At 41.5% G+C, this 22,625-nt stretch overlaps 1 protein-coding gene across 2 annotated transcripts in view; it reads left to right on the top strand.

The window, feature by feature from the left end:
- Positions 1-1,304: 1,304 nt before the first annotated feature.
- The window catches only part of LOC121199721 (exostosin-1), a 152,229-nt gene continuing 130,908 nt past the window's right edge, over positions 1,305-22,625 (top strand). The window contains exons 1-3 of one of the 2 annotated variants that reach the window (XM_041064632.1): positions 1,305-1,456; positions 1,556-1,613; positions 2,993-3,744. In XM_041064632.1, the coding sequence (XP_040920566.1) occupies positions 1,305-1,456; positions 1,556-1,613; positions 2,993-3,744 (962 nt within the window). Of the gene's footprint in view, positions 1,614-2,992; positions 3,745-22,625 lie in introns of both variants that reach the window. The other variant, XM_041064631.1, reaches the window with a different exon arrangement.

Genomic DNA, 22,625 nt, shown 5'->3' with positions numbered 1-22,625 from the left:
ATAACTGGAGAATGTGTATCCGAACTGTGGATTCCTGCTCAGGCTGGAGGGGAGAGCAACGGACACCCCAATCCCTTCCTGGGACGACAGGTGTTAACAGGTGTAAACAGGTAGGTCACCGTGCGTGGACTCTGACCATAGACTCATGGACTCGTGTCACTTCTGGCTAACAGAACTAGGCTACTACAAGGCAAAAACTGCCCACGTGTGTGCAGTGCTCCGAACTCCATTCAGAAATCCTGCGATTTAGTGCAGCATTAGATCGCTCTCTCTCCCCTAAACCTTCACCTGACGCTGAACTGTTTGGAAAAAGTTGGGCTACCACTTTGCACAAAGTGCTGGAGTCAACGCCGAATTTTCAAAAATAAAACCGAGATTTGAGGAACTGAGGAAAACAAAAAGTGGTGCATGTTGGTCCATGTCAAAAGGTTGATAGGTTTATAGAAAAGTTTCTGTGCTCGTCTGCTCTCTACATCTAAGTCACTTAAAATAGTTAACTAACACGCCTGGAACAAGATATCTTCACTCCTCACTGAGGGATTTAAAACATCATCAAATCTGAATGTATACACACATATCAATGACCATTTGGGTTTTTAATGGTTCATTTAAAGTCTTTTGTCACAGATGACAGCCTGAAACTTGAAGTGTAGCCTTAACAAAATGCATGTGGTGCCTTTTCATGTGTTTTGTGAATGATCATTAGAATCATCAAAATCTGAAAAGACCTACTGGCATTAGAGAAACCAAAACTCTCATCAGCTCTATAGTGCAGTGCTTTTACAGTGGTTTTTTTATTAGTTTAGCTTCCACTTTAAAACATGTATTGACAACAAAGTTCCACATTGTTTTAGAAATGCTTTTGTTTCATATTGTTAAAGTCATTCATTCGTAAATTTTCAATTTTCTTTTTTCTTTTAGTGACTCCAGATCCCAAAATGCCGAGCTGTGGATAGAGAAGTTTCTCTGTGGGTCAAGCTGACCTGTGTCTACCTCCCTGCACCCCCTCTCCTCATTTCCTAGTTTCTTGTCCTCCTTTTTTCCTCTTTTCTTTTTCTCCTTTTATTAATATTTCCCCTCTTCAACCCTTTGTCCTCCCCCTACTCACTCTCCTTTCCTTCCTCTTTATCAAACCCTCTCTCCTTTCCCCTCCTTTTTCCCTCTACCCTCCATCTCTGTTTGCCTCTCTCCCTTACCTCCTCTTCCTCTTGTTTTTCCTCCTTACTGTCCTCTTTCCTTCCCTCATTCTCTTTGCCTCTCCCCCAAACCCACCACCTCCTCCTCTTCCTCCCCCCACAGCACACATGCAGGCCAAGAAGCGGTACCTGCTCGTGTCTGTGGGGGCCGGTCTTCTCTTCCTCGTCTACCTGTGGGGTCTGCAAATCGGGGAGTTCCAGCACCAGCCGTACCAATATCACCAGTTACCCCAGTACCCACAATACCACCAGTATCACCAGTACCATCAGCAGGAATACCAGTACTCCCACCAGAATCAGGACGTGTACCAACCCCAGCCCCAGCCCCTGCCCCAGAGGAGTCCGTCCAGACCGCTCAGGCACTGGCCGGAGTCGACCGAGCAGCTGGAGCCGTACCTGGAGGGGGGAGAGCAGGAGGTAGACTGAACTGATTTAAAGGAAAACAAACAGTGGAGAATCTTGTCGTCCGCTTCATTAGCTGAACCAAAACAAAAAGGAAGCCCAGGCTCATTCAGAAGCACTTTTAAAAGAAGTATTCAGACACCAGAATATAAGAATACTCCATTACAAAGTCCTTATAAGAGAGCAGGCGCCTTTCTTTGTGTTATTTTAAGTTATCAAAAGAGGACCATAAATTTTCATACTCTACAGTGGCTCAAGTATATAGATTCTTTAAATTGCATGGTTTCAGAAGTGGTTTTAAAGTTGAATGATGAGTTTGTACCTAGATTTTAGAGCACAAGAGGATTCATTAGTTGATTAAACAGAGAGGAAGTAAGAAAAAAACGAAAATGAAAGAAATTATGTTTAATTTTTCTGATTTTTCTCCTCTAAAACTGTTCAAATGAAACAACAGAGCATCTTTGGCTGAACTGCTAACAAGCATGTTTATTCAGGTACCAGTGACACAATGAAATATGACCCAGGAAGTCCTCTGTGAGACACAGATCCACGGGCTTCCAGGCTTATGAGATGCCAAAACACTGCATGAAAAGCATTACACACTATGAGGAAGGAATTTACAACTATGTAAAATTATCAATCAACAATCATTTTATCTGTTGTTGCAACATCTGCGAAACTGTGAAATACGACATTAATATTACAACATGATCTTGTCAGGAACGTGTACTTCCACATATTTTACTGGCGAGTGCAGCGTCTTGCCAGATAACATCGTGTTACAGTGAAAGCTGAGACCAGTTTAACTTTCTCGAGAACAACCCCGTGTTTTTTTCAGAGGTGCTCTGCGTCGGCAGCCCCACTGTGCCTCAGTGAATTTTTTTTGGCTTTATGTGACGGTCAGTGTACAGAGACTGGGAACATGGGGATAGAGCGAGAGATATATGGTGCAACAAAGGTCCCACGGTCAGGAGCATGAACTATGGACATTACAGTCACATGGCGCGCCTTAGCCGTTAGACTTCGAGGGCGCCCCGATGCTGTGGTGTCTGAACACAGCCACAGACATCAAAGACCCGACACCTGGAATTGCCGTAGCTCAGTCATGCAAGAAATCAGTGAAACCCCAAGCCAGTATTTAAGGAGAAGCAGTGTGCCTATAAACTATGGCTTAAGTATGTTGCAGTTATTTACTGACAGCATGAAATAACACACACACAAAACAAAGCTTGACCATTCCAACATCCAATCAGGTATCATCTGTGCCCTGACTAAAAGATGCAGTGGACTCATTCATTAATCTTTTGGATAAAGTTTGGAATTGGTTTTAACTTTTTCATCTGTTAACTGTCGTAGTTTGGTTGGTGGTAACTTGTGTGTGTCTGTGTGTACAGGAGGACAGCCCTCAGCTCCATCACCAGCACACCTCCCCTCGTGAACGACGGGCGATCCGCGACAACATCTACAAGAACAAGCGCTGCCGCATGGAAACCTGCTTTGACTTTGCTCGCTGCCAGTCAGGCTTCAGGGTTTACATCTACCCTCCGCAGAGAGGGGATGAGATCTCAGAGACCTACCAGAAGATTCTGTCGTCCATCGAAGAGTCTCGCTTCCACACCACAGACCCTTCAAAGGCATGTCTGTTTATTCTGGCAGTGGACACACTGGACAGGGACCAGCTCTCTGCCCAATACGTCCAGAACGTGAGGTCCCGCATCCAGAGCCTGCCGACATGGAACGATGGCAGGAACCACCTCATTTTCAACCTGTACTCGGGCACCTGGCCCGACTACACAGAAGATCTGGGCTTTGAGGTGGGCCAGGCCATGCTGGCCAAGGCCAGCGCTGATGTGGTCAACTTCCGACCAAACTTTGATATTTCCATCCCACTATTCTCCAAGGATCACCCACTAAAAGGAGGGGGAATAGGTTATCTGACGCTCAACGATTCGCCACCTTCCAGGAAGTACCTGCTGGTTTTCAAAGGCAAGCGGTACCTAACTGGCATAGGTTCTGAGACGAGGAATGCTCTATATCACATCCACAATGGGGAAGATATTATTCTGCTGACCACGTGTAAACATGGCAAAGACTGGGAGAAACACAAGGACTCTCGCTGTGACAGAGATAATGAAGAATACTCAAAGTAAGACATCATTTTTGATCTCTTTAGCTTCTTTTCTCTTTGCTGCTTCTGGGTGCACTTTTATTTCCATTTGAAAATAGCATCAAACAGTTAATGGGAGAAATTAGTCTCTCAGTACAGCCCAGGTTTTACTGCTTCAGTCAAGAAGTTTCCATGATTTTTTTTGACACATTTTTTTGCTTGTTACTGTTTATTGCCTTCGATTTAGCAGACAGTAGCACTGCGTTGCAATTATCTCATTATCAGGTCCTATTTGCTGTTGGTTATTTCAAATGCCGTGTGTTTGTGCATCATTATAGCTCCTCACAAGCGCTTGTTTTGTTGGTGTGCAGTGTATGTATGTGTGTTACTGTTGTCTGTCGTTATGAATTTGGTTTATTGGCTATAACTCTCCTGCTTGAGAGTGTTGGGGAGTGTATCTGCTGTGCACGAAGCGCCTGTTCTTTATTTGAGTGAAACAGGTTTGATTCTTTCATGTACATATTTCACAATTGTCAGGGGAGTTGAGCTTCACTGTTGCTGTTCTGCTGAAACAAAATGCTCCAAACATGCAAGTGTTTGTTTGTGTTTGTGTATAGTGTACTGAATGTGAGTGTGTGTGTGTGTGTGCGTGAGAGAGAGAGAGGAGCAGGAGAGCAGGGAGGCGTCGACGGTTGAGAGAGGGAAAGTTTTGTCAGCTCAGCAGTTGGTCGAGAGAAAAGTGATCTGAGCCGAGAAGAGTTCACCTTTTGAAATTTTTAGCGAGAGCTGACAGCTGAAAGAAGGGAAGCCATTGCATGTGGAACGAAATGGGAACAACATTCTTAACTTCTCTCGCTTCTTCCTAGAAAAGTTACCCCAAGCGTCATCTGTTTAGGTTTAGAAACTGCCGAGGCCCAAAGGAAAACCGCTGTGGATCTGGAAACCTGTTAAGCTCTGCCAAACCGCACCTGAAATTTTACAGTGAGCATCTGCATTCAGTGTGGTGTGCAGATATTAGGACAGTGACACATATTTTGCTGTTTGGGCTTCATTCGAACACATTATTAAGTGAAACGATGACTGTGAGGTGAAACTGCTGACTTTCAACGCTGGAGGATGTTTGTAGGGTAAAACAGAGAATACACATTTCCACGATGCAGAAGAAATCCTGCAATGTTTATGCAACTTAACAGTGACAGAGGAAATGGTTAGTCTGATCAGTTAGGTCTTTTGAGTCACTGAATATTTTTTCCGTCTTTTCTGTAGAAGTGTGATGTGTTAAGAGCTTTCGTTGCAATTACTGTGAGTCTGACGACAACAAAGCAGAACATTATGGCAGAAACAACAATGCAGGAAAGCTTCTTCTTTAACTGCAAACTCTATATTAACAGGATGTTGGAGAGCATGGAAATGTTTTCATTCACAAACAGTGGAACTGGTTTTATGGGCTGTTGATAGCAGCTTTTGTAGAGAAGAAAAAGAAATGGTTTTAGTTTCAGTTAGGCTACATAATTCATGTAAAAGGCGTTATTTTGCAGAACTGAAAAAGGAAAATCCACCAGTGCACTCTGTCTGCTGCATAACGCACAAAGGGTGAAAGTTCTTAAGAGGCTCAATCACTAAATACATACTGCATTAGTCCATTGTCTGTCTCCGTCTGGCATTGTCTGGGATCTAAAACCAAAATCAAAGAGCTTATTCTCACAGTGGAACTTCTCAGTAGTGCTTTAATTTCTCATTTCTGTCCCATCTCCATTTGGCATTGAATCTGTTTTACTTAATGACTTATTTCTCTGGACTTTGAAGGTCGCAAACTTTTCAGAAACATCATTCCTGGGGCTGATCAACGGTTAAAAAAAAACCCCCAAAAACTTTCACTTTGTCATCAGAAGAAACAGAGAGACAGAGGATTTTAGGGCCCCCCAACAACAAACAGGTGATTTTGATGGCAGGTGATGTCCAGTTAATGGAAAGCCACAGGTTTAGTATATGCCTTAGCAGTAATTAAGATTAGGTGCAGTCTTTGTTTTTTGTTTTTTTTTAAAAGATGACGCAAACGTATCCAGACTAAACACTGGAAACATTGCAAAATAACCATGTTCAATCCGGTAATTCCATTCACGTTTGTTAATCCCAGTGTCGCTCTGTCTTTTTGAGAGCTTGGGAGCTGACTTGTTTGCTGTCTTACCAAGAGTTAGATGGAGGCTCTTTAACGAAGGAATGAGCCATGTTCGTGGTTCTGTGTCCACAAGGACAAAAGTTTTCACAGTGTTTCGCATCTTGGGGTTGTGGCTGACAAAGCCTTCTAGCCCGTTTGCAGCTGCCCGTTCTGGTGTTTCACACACAGCACATCGATACAGACATCACCCGGTGCAGTCGAGGGGGGATCCTGCTGCGAGGCTCCCTGATGGGAACAGAAACCAACAAGGATCTTGAAGACTTGGAGTGGTCGATAATTGCCCTCCAATTGAATTAAGCTGTGAATGAAGGGGATAGATAGAGATCTCACCTCCCACTGAGCGGCGCAGGATTGAACTGTTTTACTGTACATAGATAACAGCTGGCCAAACCAATTAGAGCCTCGCCGTACAGAATTGTCTCCCCAAAGAATGTTTCATATCGAAGGCTGAGGGCTCAATTTACAGAGCGGCACATAAAATGATTAATTCAGACTGTTGTCATGTCTTTCAAGATGGCTTTCATGGTCAAACGAGAGAAGGGAAGAAGACGAGTGTGGATGATGGTCAGATGTGATGAGAGGTGTCGTGCTGACTGTACAGTGAATCCACAAACATTTTTCTTTCTACTTACTGACCTCCTCCCTTCTTTTGTCTCTATAGGGCCTTGAAGCTATTTTAGCTCCCTCACTCCTCTTCTCTCGTTCTTTCCTTCTTACTTCAACTTTACCCATTTGCCCTGTGGCAGCGATGAAACAGATGGCCTTTTAATACCACGGGATTTACTTTTTTGCTAAGATATAAAATATAGCCACGGCTTCTGTAACTGACAAGAAAGCTTTGAATGTATATATATATATACTTTTATCATGGTGAATGAAATGGAGTTCTGGATCTTGCTATGTGGTTTTAAAGGTCCATAAGAAGACAAGTGAAAATGTCTCTCCTGCGTCCTGCTGCTCTGTCTGGACACCTTCACCTGGCTGAGGAAGTGTTAGGATTATTCCTTTGCACTGACAGTAAACATGTCTCATGTTCAGTAAAGAGGAAAAAAATCACTTCTGTGGTAATCTTCAGAACAGCAGCTGTGTTGTGTTGCATTGTTTACATACGACATGCTGCAGCACACACTGCATGCGCCATACGGACCCTAAGGTCTGAGAGGAGATCATGATACAGTTCCCTGCTTTTCTGGAGCATTGGCGTGTATCAATGCTTGGAAATAGGACAGTGGTGTGTTCCGACACACTGAGGTGCGTCAGGGCTGCCAGCGTGCGTTGCCCTTATTGTGCTAACAGGACATAATGTATAATACAAATACAACATCTCTGAAAGATCATGATGGACAGATATTTTACGCTCAAGTGTCACACTGTAATTATTTACCAGATATTTTTCCATCACTAATCGTTTCATAATATGCACGTAGAGACACTGAATGAATTAGTTATAATGTGCTCTTTCCGTTCAGCATTTCTAATTTGACGTGCCACTGTGCGCATGAAAATACTCAGATGGAAACACAGCTGCTGTCGGGAGAAAAGGGTCCGTCTGTATTAATTTAAATGTCAGCTGTGGTCGTATGGGTGGCCGGTGCTGTGGATGTGCAGTAGAGTAAGTGCAGTGTGTGTCTTTGTGTGTGTGTGTGTGTCTGTGTGTGCATGTTTGAGTTTCTTTTTTTAGTTATTCCTTCCCGGCCTTGTTGTGAGATGTTCTATTAAAGCACATCAAAAGTCAATGTCCTCTTTCCTTGTTGGTGCTTATCTCCCTCACTCCCCTTCCTCCTCACTTCACCTTCATCTCTCTCATTCTTCTCCTCATCCTCTCCTCCTCCTCCTTCCATCCTCTTCTGTTCCCTCTTCTTTCCCCTGTATGTCCCTCCTCCTCTCTTCACTCCCTCTCTTCCCCTCTGCCGAGCTAAACTAAACCGTGGAAAAGGTTTTACTGCTGTCTCAGTGCATCTTTGATGCAAGTCATGATGAAGAGCACCATGAGGAATAATAACAGAGTCTGCCAGTTTCAGAGAGCCAAATTCAGGACTTTTTAAAGAACTTTGATGTGTGACCGATTTAAGAACCTAATTAAAGAAACGAGAAGTGGGCTATACCAGCCTGTTAGTAAAAATGCATGTGTGCAGTGGAGGAAAAGGAAACTAAATCTGCATTAACCTACATATCGTGATATCTGCTTCATGAATTCACCAAATACTGCATTAACTTTGAGTATATGAATGTGTCAGTGAAGTCTTATTTAATGAAGAAACAAACCAAACCATGTTTCTCTTCTCTCTCTATAGTTTAATGATAAAGTGTATTGTACTTGTAACTACACCCGAGAGTCGACTTCACCATCAAGTTAAAAGATAAAAATACAATTTTCATTTGCCATCAAGTTGCTTTGTAAAGCATTTTAAATATTTTTTTAAGGATATAAATTTAGATAATATGATTAAAGCCCTTTTTAGCAGAAACCAGTGGGAATATGGTGTGAGAAATAATTTTGTGTTTTGAGTGAGATTTATTTCATTACTGACACTTACCGTGTATACAGACAATCTCTTGAATAGTTTATTTAACATTTTTCGACAGCGCTGAGCTGCGGGAAGCTGCGAAGAATGAGCTGCAAATGTGCTGACCACCTTTGGCCACACCTGGCCAATGAAAAAGCAATAAGAAATTAATATAAAAGCTATTAGGACTTATAAATAACAATCATAATCTGCTATATATACTGATGAAAATAATAAATCTTGACAAACGATATCCATTTCTTTTTGCCTCATCACTTAGACCCATAAGAGTCGTGGAGCTGTTGTGTTTGTGTTTGTAGCTGTTTGTTTTTTTTTGTTTTTTTTCTCAGCCAGCAGAAGACAGCAACTGAAGTCATCAATACATTGAAGGTTTCTGCCAAGGCTGGTTGGAGTGTAAAAAGAAGTTCTATTGATCAGGTTTGACTTGAACCACTGCGGCCAGTCAGCAGATGAATAGAGGTTAATGGTTGTTCTTGGTGTGTGAAAGCCAAACATAGATTGGCATTTAGTGCGACGAAGCCTTGGCATTTATTTTAGCTGACCCTCTGTCAGTCTTAATGAGAAAAAGAAGTTAATGTATCAGGGGCCGGGCAGTGACTGTGAGGATCACAAACGGACTCACTGTGTGATCTTAAGCATTTGTCGACGTGATTGAATTAACTTTTTGTCCATGCTCTGAAAATAGCCCAGAATGAACCACTGTATGTTCAGATGTTTTCCACCAAATCTTATGTAGGGATCACATTAACCTTATGGTTTGGTCAAAGCAGCAAATTTTTAAATGTAGTTTATCAAACTAACTGATTAGAAAACACCAGGAAACAAAATGATTGGGTCTCATTTTCTGTTTTGACATAAATAAATGTTATTAATTAATAAAAAATATCTGTGAATGTATCAATTTACAGCTTTTGAATTATTGAAATTAGGGAAAAAAACCTGAAAAAAAAATTCTATGAAATAATGTTTTAAAAATCAGAAGTTGCAGCTGCTCTCCTCCCTGGTTTGCGAACAAGTTGAGCTTGGAAAACAACAATGATTCTGAAAAGCTCCACACATGAGGCCTTTCTGTAACCTAGCTTGACTTTTGCTCTTCATATCAGAATAAAAACTCAAATTTTGAATCACTTCTTCCAAAGAAATGGTGAATGCCCGTTCCTCACTGCTGCCAGTTGTAACGACGCACACTGGAAGAACAATCTCTTTGCCTGGGAAAACAACATGTGATGCTATGCTGTCTGTCTGAAGAAAGGTTGTTATTTTCTGCAGCCGTACGAAGTGTTGCCGGCCTTCTCACTCAGCCGCGCATCGCTTTCCCTCCCTCCCTCACATCACTTTCCCTCCCCGAGTACCTAGAAAATGAGCCAGGAACACAATTCAACTCCGATGTTTTTTTTTTTCTTTCTTCGCCTCCGCTGTCTCATTTCCACCTCTCTACCCATCTCACTCTAATTTCTTTGTTGTTGTTTGCTGTCTTTCCTCCTCCCTCTCCCTCTCTCTATCCATTTGTTAGTCAAGAACTGATGATCGGTTGCGGTGAGGTAAAAAGTGCCAGGATGTTTGCCATCCATCCTCGCCGAGAGCGACAACGAGGGCAGAATTAGAGAGGCGGCGAAGTAGTGGAAACACCGTGTGGTGGGATGTGTTGGAGTGTGAATCCATCATGTTTCACGCAAAAAGCTCTTTAGTTCTTACAAGAAAGAGAGAGGGAGAGATTTAGGAGAGAGAAACAGGAAAGCGTGGTTCCTGTATGACTTTTCATTTGCCACATGTCAGCGTGTATATTTGTCTCTCTTGAGCTGAGAGAAATGGTCCAAAAAGCTGAAAGATGGTCATTTTCGTTATTGCAGGGTTTCTCAAACATTTGCTGCCATAGATCCTCAAACACACATGTATCACCGCAGAGGTCTGTACCTTCTTTTCTTCTGTGCTTGTACAGGGACCCATATAGAACAATTTTAGTTGCCGCTGATTTAGTATTGAATAGCACTTCCAGCACTTCCTCTGTTGTATAGTTCACTCTCCAGACGATCGTTTGGTAGAATATGCTCCCATTTCTGACTAGAGGGGAAACACTGGACTGGATACTCTGCAGTGTAAGAGAGTAGGGTGCCACTTTCCAAAAGAACTTTTTATAGAAAGTTTAGAAGTTGTAACTAATGGCTTTATTAATGATTAATAAATCATCTTCTAATGCTTTATGAATCTTTTACGAAAATAGTTTTTGGGTCGCCAGACAGTTTGACCACTTATTTCTAGGAAAGTGCCTCAGACATCCTGAACCAAAAACCGTTTATTAACAATTTATTAACATTTATAACTGGAGAGTTCATGATTTACTAGAAAGTAGGACGTGGGAACAACACAGGGATTTGGAATATGACTCTTTCTAGTATGTTATGACTGGTACTGTATGTAGATACATGTGGAGGCATGTAGATATATATGTATATTAGTATGTAGATATGCACAGAATAGGATGTAAGCTGAGAGCAAGACAGTTGAGAATCAATGTAGGTCAGTTAAATGACTGTAAAAACGTCTGTGTGCGTGCGTGTGTGTGTGTAGCTTGCTGGGCAGAGGGGTGTAAGACAAACACATATCAGATCTCTGGATTTCAGATAAAATTGTGAAATTAGTTGTCTGTAAAAATGTTTACACGTGTGAGAGTTAACACAGTGTCTGACACCTTGTGCTCTGTAACTTGCCCCTGTGTGTACTGTCAGTTTTCATTAGCCCAGGCACACAGACACACAGACACACACACACGCACATGCACACGCATGACGCACTCCTGCTGGTGTAGCCAGTGAGAGTTGAGAGTCTCTTTGCAATTAATTTGTTTTAGCAGCAGCATTTATTCTACTTTTCTTTGCTTTGAGCTCTGAAAAAAAAAACCTGGAGTAAAAATCCCCCAAAATCCCTAAAATGTAAAGTGCTGAAGTGCAAAACACTGTGGCGACAAGTGGCTACAAGCTCCAGAGGCTCTGCTCAGCTGACCTCTGACCCTCCAGTATGATTCCTTACCAGGATCCAGTGTGGTCATTCAGTGTTATTCTTACCAGAAACCTAATGTGGAACCGTGGAATCTTCTTGTTGAGCTAAATTCAGTGGAAATCAAACATTGTGCAGACGTTCCCACGGACGTGATGCACTTGCTGGTTTCTTTGCTTTCACCTTCTGTTCAGTTCATCCTGAACCAGATCCATCTGGTCTAAGTCTGAAGACTGTGCTGGTTTTCCATCATGTGAAACCACCATCTGCTTTTTTTTCTTCTTCTTCTTCTAATAATAATAATCTAATAATATATGTGTTTACATAAGCTGTTGTGCATTCATTGTTTTTTTTTTGTTAAAGATGACAAGAAGACAAGTGTTAAATAATTAATTAATTAAATAATATATATATGATGAATATTTTTTGCAGTGTAGCCTAAATCTGTTTTTAGAGCATTTTTGCCACAATCAGTAAGAACTGAGAATTATTTATCCATGAAAAACACTATATCAAGGCTAAAACAATAAAAAATACAATAAAAGTTTTATTATCCCATAAACAAATCTGCTGCTTTGTATATATTTTTGTAATAGGTAGCTTCTGTACACACACACACACACACACCAATGGCAATATGGGATCTGCTTAATTAAAAAAAAAACAAAAAACAACAACATAGCTTGTAAACCAGGAAATTCGAAGCGTCACAATGGGAGTTTAGCAGTGAACCACCACATGCAGCTGTTTCTTGTTAAAGCCGACAAACACGCATATATAAATATAAAGTATGTTTAAAAACACACACACATACACACGGCTCACCTTGTGCTGGAGGGAGGCGACTGTTTAATAGTTTCAGTATCGCCGTCATAAGCTCTTCTCACTCCATAACTCTGTCAGCAGGGATTTACAGCTCATTGGCTCTCATTATGAAAATGTGATATTGCACTTGAAGCCCCCCGGCTATTCTTGGCCTATGGACTTCTGCAGTGTCATGGTTTAGAGACGGAGGGAATCGCAGCCGGCTGCCTCCTCGTCCTGCAGGAGACAGAGGTGGTGTTTGGGAGTTTCTCCACCTTTTTTTGACTTTGGAAAATACATCAAATTCAGTAGACAGAACATAACCAACATACATATATGTATATAACACTCATCATACTGTTATTTAGTACCATACAACCACTGTGAATTTGACACTGGCTGCTGCTCATCATGGAGGAGCTATAGAGCAGCTAGAATCAATATTTATATGACAAAGAGAAATCCAAATGACTGATGATGTTGCTGCATGGCTGATAAAAATGTGGACACACATGTCAGGCTGCAGCTAATGATTATTTCTGTTATTGATTAACTGAATAATCTGATGATTGTTGTGTCAGATTTTCAATTTATTATCAAAAGCAGCAAATCTTCGTATTTGCTGGAACCAGCAAATATAAATGGCTTTTTTTTTTATTATCTGAGAAGTGACTGACAGTCGAGAGGTGACATAACAATATGACTAACACTTTGGAAATAAGGTTGAAAACCAGCAGAGTTTCCTGTGTGTGTGTGTGTGTGTGTGTGTGTGTGTGTGTGTGTGTGTGTGTGTGTGTGTGTGTGTGTGTGTGTGTGTGTGTGTGTGTGTGTGTGTGTGTAAATATGATCAGAATAGATTACCTCTTATCCGTTCGGCTCCTCAGGCAGATAGAGGCAGATAGCTGCTGCTTATCACATGCTTACACACTCAACAACCCAGCAGTCTGCTCCTTCCATCCATCCTTCCTCTTGTTTGCTTTCTTGTATCCTTTCCCTTTTTCCTCCTCTCCTCTGCTTTTCCCTCCTCTCCTCTGCTTTTCCCTCTTCTCCTTTTCTTCCCTTTCCCCTTTCTCATCTTTTCCTCTGTCCCTCTCGTTTCCACTTGTCCTCTTCTCAACCTCACCTCTTTCCTTGTTACGTTTCTTTTCCTTTTCTTCTCCACTCCTTGTCTCTCCTTTTCTCTGTCCTCCTTTCATTTTCTTTCTTCCTCTCCTTTTCCCTCATCAGTTCTGGTTCATTTTTTCTCCATTCCCCTCTTTTCCTTGTTTCCCTTTTACTCTCCTTCACTCCTCCACTCTTATCTTCTCCCTCCCTTCTTCTCCTTCTTTTCTACTCTTCATTCCTTTTTTCCTTCTCTGTCTCCTCATTTCCTCTCCTCTTCCTGTGTATTTTCTCCCCTTGTCTCGAATTTCCCTACCTTCCACTTCCATCCTTTCATTTCCTTTCACATCATCCTTCCTTTCTTGTCATTCCTCATTTCCTCTGCTTGTTACCTCGCCTCCTCTTCCTTTTCATCTCCTCTCCTCCTCTCTCATCCTACTCTTTTTTTCCACCTCCCTCTTTTCTTTCCTCCACCGCTCCTCCAAACCTTTCCTCCCTCCTGTCTGTTCCCGATGTGTCCTGTCTCCCTCTTTTCTCTCTTTCCCATCCTCATTTACTTTCCCTCTCATTCGTTTCCTTCGTCTCTCAGTTCTTCCTCACATCTCTGCCTCTCTCTCTGTCACAGTGTGAGGTCCGGTGTTGGTCTTGTAGCGTGACAGCAGGTTGAGAGCAGGTCATTTCAAGGTTGGGATCAGAAATAGGGCCGTGTGATGATAATGTGTGTATATGTGTGTGTGTGTGTCTGTGTGTGTGTGAGTCTGCTTAATACCTGTTAGTTCATCCTTACATGCTGAGAGTTTGATGTGCCTGAGGCGAGAGCTGCCTACACACACACACACACACACACACAGACACACACACAGTCATAAATATAGAGCAGAAATAGCCTCGGGGTTGGTGAGGTGAAAATGGTATGAGGCCCTTTGACTCCTGACAGCAGAATCGTAACAGACCATTTCTAGTCTGTCTGGTCTTTTCTGTGTGATGTAAGTCCTGTTGTGTGTGTCCAAATAACTCACACTGACCTTTATAAAATATTGTAGTTTTGTATTGTAGTAAATACCCGTTGTGTAATCTTTAAATACCCTTTCTTTGCTCTGTTTTATTTATAATGAATTTTGTAGCTGTTACCTATTCATTTCAATGCTCCAGTGGCCCAGTTTCTTTCTTTGTGTGTGTGTGTGTGTGTGTATTTGTGTGTGTTATGGCTGAATTTTTAAAATTCCTTTTTCCTAACGTGGGAGAACAAGGGCATACAGGTATTATAAAAAACACGGAGAAAGCAGGCTCTGAAATGAGAGGCCTGCACATATTCTTTTTCATTTTGTATAATTACATTTAAAACCTACAAATGCTACAAGCTATAAAAATGCTACGATACAGTCCTGTACGGAGTAAATCTACACCTGAAAACACAATGTGAGATAAGTTAAATTTTGTGCCAGTATATATTATAAAAACCTATAAATATAAATATATGCAATGCTGGCTAACTTCAAATATGTAATCTACTAAATCTGGCACTCCTCATTTTGTAAGAGGTAGTTGATCTTTATACTGGGGACGTCTCAGTTGAGCTTTTTGGCCCTGATCCTGATCTGAGGCTTTAAATAGATTAAGGTGGAAACAACACAGTAAGAGAGGAACAATATTTGATTGGATTTGTTTTAGCCAACATTGATCCTCTAAAATATACCTGGATCCGCGTTGATACCAATCCACTGGCTTGCTTGTTTTACGTCTCTGATTTCCAGTTCCCATGTTCCTGACAAATTAGGTACAAGAATAGCTATTTAAGTAGAAAAAAGCCACTATGAGTCAGAATGGATGGAAGAAAAATATTAATAAATCTACAGAATATTTAGTTTCGCTTTAGTCCAAGAAAAACAGCCCCAATATTCATTTATGTGCGTCAGATTTTATTGTACAATCCGTTTCAGTTTAAATCGATCTCTTCTGCACACTGACTCATAAAAGTAAAGTATTCTTGTCAGTGGCTGCGCTGCTGTGTTGGCAGATCTAACCTGTTCTTGTAATTGAATTGTGTTATTTTTAATGGAGCCATATGTTGTTCCTGCTGACTGTGGCACACTCAAACACATCACACACAAGCTGCTCTGCTGATGTTTGACACCTTGTCAAGATTTCCTCGGAATATTTTGTGTCGGTGGCTAATTCTCCGACTGAAGCTCTGCGGCTCAACTTTTATTTCCCTCTCACTTCTCTCTCCTTCTTCACAGAAAGAAAGAAAGAGAGGGAAGACTTTTAATATTCTACAAAAGAAAAAGTAACAACAGAATATATAAGGCACTTATAGCTACGGCTAATTATTTCAGAAGGAAATTGCATAATGTGTACAAGATTTTTTCTACTCAGGAGGTGGAACTAAATCCATGTTCCTTGTGCTCAGAACCTAGAACCAAAGCCTTTCAGGTTTGTAAAAGCTCAGGTTATGGGAACCTCCATATAGATGTAGTTGCAAAGGTCTTTATAATTAGCGTCAAACCTGTTCTGACCACTTTTTGCAGTAAACTAAACATAGAATAAGTTTTCCACTGGCTCTCCTACCTTCTCCAAATTTCTGCCAAGAATAGTAAGTTAACTAGAAGCTTTCCACAAATCCTTTCTCCACAAATCTGTAAGTGAAAACATGTCTGTGAAAACTTGTGGCATCCTTTGTGGTAAATTTCTGGCATTTGTTTTGAAAGCAAACGTGTGAATCTCAGTCTTCTCTCTGTTCGCCGAGCCTCGTGTCTGTGATGTGATGACAGCAGTTTGTCTTTCTACTAACTTCTGTTTTTAGTCGTGACCTGCTTTGTGTGTGCTTGTCTGTGCGTTTGAGTGTGTGTTTGTGTGCGAGCGTGTGCGCACACCATCACCACCGTCTCCTGTGACCCTGTCTGCTATCTGCTGACAGCTTCCTTGTTGTTTTGTTTATTTCACGTCTCCATGTATTTGTTCCATATGCATATGCATGAGCACACACACACACACACACACACACACACACACAAATGCAATTTTCCCTCCCGCAGCACAAGCGATGACACATTCCCCTTTGAGTGCTATGGCTGCCGATTGGAAACTCAGACACACTCTCAGAAGTGAGCGTTCAAAGTCGTTTCTGTTTGTAAACGCTGAAGGCGAATTGGCCGCGGCTGCTTCTCAGACGCTCCGTGTCAAAGCTGTTGGAGGGCTGGAGAATAAGAAAGCAGTTTAATCGAAAGTCTAATCTCCATTCTTATTACCTCCTACTTCTCTTTCTAACTGTGTGTGTGTGTGTGTGTGTGTGTGTGTGTGTGTGTGTGTGTGTGTGTGTGTGTGTGTGTCTGATGGGCTCTGACAGCTCAGAGGGGTGTTCATCTCCACTCCTGTCACATCTGCACTGTCACACACTTACACTCATTGGGTTTCTATTGAATATTTAAAATCTATTTCCAGTGTAGGTTACTTATTATTAATATTGCTTTAGATATTTTTTTATTTGTTCATCAGAAAAAAAAAAACTAGTTGTCTCCTATTCACTAAAGAAACAAGGTCAAATGAAAGTTATTGGCATGTTAGAATTTACTCTGTTCAGCCCACCTTTTTTTTCATTTGTTCCATTTCTTGTCTTCTAACTTCCAGTTGCCATTACTGGCCATAGTAAAAAGCTGTGGTACTAATCGGTTTGCACGGCCTCACCAGGTCTCCACCTCAACAATAATGTCGGGTGCAAAGTTAAATTCGGCGTTTGCTGCTGTAGCTTACCAAAGCATAATTGTTCCACAACGTTAACCGTATGTTTCTTATTGTTACCATGACAACAAAAGTCCAGTAACACCTGCTGCTGGTACGCTGGGACAAGTACACAAATACCCAGTCTGATAGTTGTCGGTCCTTTAGCTGTGGTTTGGTCCACCAAATCCTAAGAAAAGAACTTGGCTCTCTTCAGCTCGCTGGATGTTTACATCTCCACACAGACACTTGTTTACCTCAGCTCGCTGCCATTTGGCTTTGAGCAGATAGTGTACAATCAGTTTCTGTGCTGCCCACAGTTTCCTATAGGGGAACCGGTGGGAGCCTTTGGGGCTCAACCAGATGGTGTGGAGAACCAAAACAATGAGCTGAAAGCCGAACAGAGCTGCAGGCTGGACTGCTGATTCTCAGTGGGATCAACGCTTTCACGCTAACAGGAGGCATTCAGCTCAGTGTTAAAACTGTGATTAGTGCTCAGGGAACTTTTAGAGAAAAGTTTTATGTAGGAAACTAAATACAATGTTGTTTTTGGTGTTTTGCACCCACGTCGATGTTCTCAGGTGACGTTATTCACGATGTTTCTGGAGAGGGGTCCATCTGTAGACCTCACTTCTGGGGGCCCCATGTCTGTGAGCTAATGGGAACAGAGCAGGGTCAGCAGAATCAAAGACAGTAATAAAAATAAAAGGCTTTGCTTAAATTGTGATGGGTTCACCGCATTCATCCTACCTCTTGCAGCGCACCCCCCCATCCAGATGTCAGCCTTACTTGGTAATCGCACTTCCAAGCCACCAGATGTGATGTGTTTGATATGTTTGTCCATCTTTTCCCCTGAATAGTATCAAGCAGATCCAGCAGCTGGCAGGGAGTGTACGGTCCCGTTTTCCCCTGCTTGTCAGTGCGGATGTGCCTTGTGTCGCTTGCCACGTCCAACTTGCATGAAGCGAAGAGGCATTCCAGAAAGTTGTTGAAGTTCGGAAAGAAAAGAGAATCGATTGCTTCTTTTTCCCTTTTGAAACTGGACGGTTTGGAGTAAAAATTAAGTGGTTACAGCTAATTAGCAGATAAATAAGACTGGGTTATCTTACAACAAAACTGGGACCAGTGGTAATGTAAAATAATGTCGTCCTTTGTTCTTTGTCCTTTGTTTGCAGCATAGAGAGAAAGAATTTGTTGATGTGTCTGATATGACTTGACTGTGTCTTTTTGTACTGATCGAATCTGAAAACTCTTTCATACCAGATGGATGAGCACTGGTGCCAACGGAGCTTAAGATCATGGATTCCTGAATGTCTAAATATGTCTACATCATCCCATTTATCCTCTGCTGTGTCCCAGGCTTAAATTATGAAACCACCTAATGGGAATCAGGTGGGATATAGACTAACTTTTAAAGTCTGGGAATGTTTTTTTTTTTTCTAAGGATTTCTCTGCCTCCTCTCTTTAGATGAGCTCCGAGTGCAGCACAGTCTGACCCTGTGGTTTCACCAGTACCGAAGTTTAGCAGCTTAAAATTGTAAAATGCTGCAGGCAAGTACGAAGGCATAAAATGGAAAGTGGAAAGTGTCAATGTCAGCAGTGGGATCACATTTACATGAGCACACTCACACTGCACAAAAAGCCTGGAGGTGGGTTTTGCCTTGTAGCTATACTTCCCCACAGAGGACAAATATAGCATTATCTAAAAGCTGCAACCAGTAGAACATCCTGGTTGTACTGAGCAACTTTCATGATGCAGTGACGTGGGAGCAGCTATTTCAGGTGTCCAGCTGTCCGAAAGTAAGACACCGGCCCGTTTTCTGTGCAGACAACGTGAAATGTCAGTTGGAGCGTTCCCACGTGAATCGTGATTTTACAAAGCAAAACTAAAACTGTACCTTCTGTGGGACTCGCAAAGCCAGAGATATCCCGTCTTCTAGTGTGCTTCAAAAACATTTCCCATAGTGCAACTTGATAATGTATTTTTATTAGACTCTTTCTGACTGATAAACACTCACATCTTTCAAACTCCATGCTGTTTAGAAAGTGGTGAGCTGAGCTTCCTTTAAAAGTAGAAAAATAATTTAAAAATCAGAGTATGTGACTCCCAGTGAGACAACATTTCTGTTTGTGTACTGATTAAACTAATCACTACCTGAATGAAACTACAGTAAACACGCAGACATGAGAGAACTATTGATCGTCTCATCAAACTCTTTGCAAAAAGGTAAACTGTACCCATTAACTGTAGGCCTATTTCTTTAATTCACACTAATCACTGCAGTTTAACCATATAGCATTATTATAATGTTATTACCAGGACATTACTGTGTTTATATGTTGACAAACACTGGGATTCCTACAAAAGAAAAACTTTCAGAATCACCTTCTTTGTCAATTTGCTTCAAACTGTATAAATCAAGAGCAAGATTTGACTGTATTTTACAGTGTAAAGATCAGTGAACCTTCCCTGAAACACATAGATACACAAAGTCTTCCACACACACAGACTCAGACACACACACACACATACACTGCTCAGGATGTGTCCGTGTTGATGCTGTCCAATTACAGGCCAGGATCAATGGCCTTGTCACGCTGCTGCAAAAGGTCGCTTATGTGAGTACATACACACACACACACTCACTCACACGTGTAGACAGACACACACATTACCGTCATTCCCAGCAGTGCGAGGTCAGGACCATCCATCAAGGTTCGTGTAGAGTTTTGTTCGGTGTCAGAGTGAAGATCGTCCCTCTCACCGCTCAGCAGGTTGACTTTTTAAACACCCCCAAAAGCAAGGACTGTTTGCTTACCCATAAAGAGACAGGGACTGAGACGAGACACACAAACACACAAATATTCAGAAAAAAAAAATCGACAGTGGAGCAGCAGAACCCAGTGAAAAGATGTAAATAAATCAAGTCAAGGTTGCGGCGTTCCTGTGAGAAAATGACGCCCGTCTGCAGCGTGAGGGGTAGAGGTGGAAACTTTTTAATGCGCGTTCGTCGTTCGTCGTCACGCCGACATGCCAGGCACACTCTTGCAGTGTCAGGTGTGTGTGTGTGTGTGTGTGTGTGTGTTTGTGCGTATGGGATTGATGGAGGAGGTGAGAGTAGGTGAAGAGTGATGCTTTCAAATGCCTCTCCAGCTGTGCATTGGGGAAAATGGAGCTAGCTGTCATTTGCATTTGTAGCTCAAGGACGAGAGTAACATTAACCGAGCAAAAGGGATCACTCTGATGGCACACACTCAAACACACACCACATTTTTGTGTTACTATACAAATGAGGACCTTCCACCGGCTTTCTTCAACAGAACCACCCAAATGTTACCGCTAACATAAACCACAGCTGAAAGCTTAACCTGATGTAAACCTTCGATTAGACAAATATTACTGCCACAAAAAATGAAAGTGAAAACAGAAGATGCTATAATAAAGAACGTTAGCAAATTAAAGTGATGAACTACCTCAAGTTATTTCATTTAACAAGAACATCAAGTCTTCAGAATTCAAACCTGGGACAACCAATCACTTCAGCACGGAGGTCACCAAGAAAATCATTAGCAGTAAAAGAGGAAACCACGTCTTTCTCTTTTGTCATGTGAACTTGATTCATGTCACATATTTCACACTGAATGTGTCCCATTTTGGTTTTACAGAAATGAGGAAAAGAGGACGTTCTGTGGTATGAAACAGGCAAAATAGGAAGAACAAACAGGATCAGAGTTCAAGAGGAAGAAGAACAGATCAAAAGAGGTTAAGAGAAACCGAAAGAGAGCTGGAGAGGGTTTAACAAAGTGAACATTAAGAAGTCAGATATTATATAATTAATCAGAGCTCTGCCAAGAAGCAGCTGCTGTGTACGAGTCTCAGAGATGATAAAATATTCTCACACACAGACACACATACGTTCACTTCCTTATAGATAAAGAGCACAGAGCTTAAATCCGGCGTCATTCCTGTCTCTATTTCTGCCTCAAGCTTTACTTTGCACCACGGGCAATTTAACAGCAATTTGAACATTCCTGTGATTAATAACAGCAACCAAGGACATGAGTGTGCGATCGGTTTCAGTGTGTGTGTGGTATGAAGAGAGAAAGGCTTAGTCAAGGATTTTGCTCTTGAGAAATGACAATGTCTTGTTTTTCTTGCTTTGCTGACTTACTACACAAATGCAGTGTCTGAAACTCAAGCTTTTTTCTTTTTCATCTTTTTTTCCAAACACACAAGAACAAGATACTCTCAAAGTTTCATCAGTTTAATAAGTCAGGACACTGTTGGACTTGAAAATCAGTTGTTGCCCTGTCACTGTGGCTCTGTGTTTCAGTTTACTGATCCAATATTTTGGTGTTAAATGTCACTGCAGTGTTGTTTGTTTGGATTTTACTCTGCAGTCTCTAAAACCTACGGTGAAATTTAGCTCTTCCTGCCTCAAAGAACTGCTGAACCAACGAAAATCATATTATTTTTAACGAATATTTGCTGTCTTGTGATGGTCAAAGATGTAGAATGCAAACTATATTTTCCAGAGAAATAAACAGTAAAATTAATGCAGCATGGGCAAAAATGATGTATCTGCACATTTTAGTTTAAATACTTCAGTGTTTGTATTTACAGTCATTTACAATCTCGGAATAAGGTCTCACATGAGGTAGAATGGAAATGTAAGTTAATTACTCAACATTAGGCAGGCTAATCCACAAAGAAAATGTGGTTATCATTAGGTTTGAATAAAAAACGTTCAAGCAGAAACACCTGAAAAAGCAAATCATCCTCACTGCAGAGTGTAACTGTTTCATCAGGACAGTGCTGGACAGAAAGGAGTAACAGGGAAGCTCTTTAGGTAAAAAAAAAAATAAAAAATTATAAAGCATATGCTAACTCACCCAGCTCAGCCACTTTCACCTAACACCTTCATCGTGAGCTCTGCTTAGTTGTGTTCATATGGGAAATCCCACCTTAGACAGCACTTCTCACTAATTGCTAATGCCTCCTTTGTCTACATTGTACTTCACTTTATGTCTCCCAGGTCTTTACAAAGGCAAGTAAACTCTGTGAAAGACACTGGGATAGCTTGCTGACTAAAGTGTTTATAAATCACTTAAATTAGTTAGAGCCCTTAATAGCAAAAAGTTAGTGTCTAATCTGCCAGAAGACCATTTTAGAGGACAGAAAATACCAGAAAATGTAAGACATCTGCGAGATCCCTCTACCCACTGACTGTAATTTCACAAAAGAGAGAGGACACTGTAGTAAATAGGCTTAACGCTCACTTTGGCCGAGAATATTAACCATCCTCTAATGGAAGCCCCACTCTGTAAGTAACTGTTTGAATTAATGATTTCAGCGAGTGTGAACTGCAGCAAAGGTGCAAATGTGTGAAGTGTGTGTGCGTGTAGGGGTGTGTGTGTGTGTGTGTGTGTGTGTGTGTGTCTGCCTTTCCAACAGCATCATTTTTTTTCCCCAGAAGCTTAAATCTGTGAGGTTTTTACACCTCACCGTCGAAGCAGTTTGCCTCCATAGACAACATTAATTTATGATACAGCGGTTCTTAATGGGCCACCCAGGTGGGCTGTTTATATTCCCAGTA

The sequence above is a fragment of the Toxotes jaculatrix genome, chromosome 19 (genome assembly GCF_017976425.1).
Source record: "Toxotes jaculatrix isolate fToxJac2 chromosome 19, fToxJac2.pri, whole genome shotgun sequence".
Lineage (NCBI taxonomy): Eukaryota > Metazoa > Chordata > Actinopteri > Toxotidae > Toxotes > Toxotes jaculatrix.
Note: the sequence above shows the minus strand (reverse complement) of the source record. Positions and strands in the feature narration are given on the sequence as shown.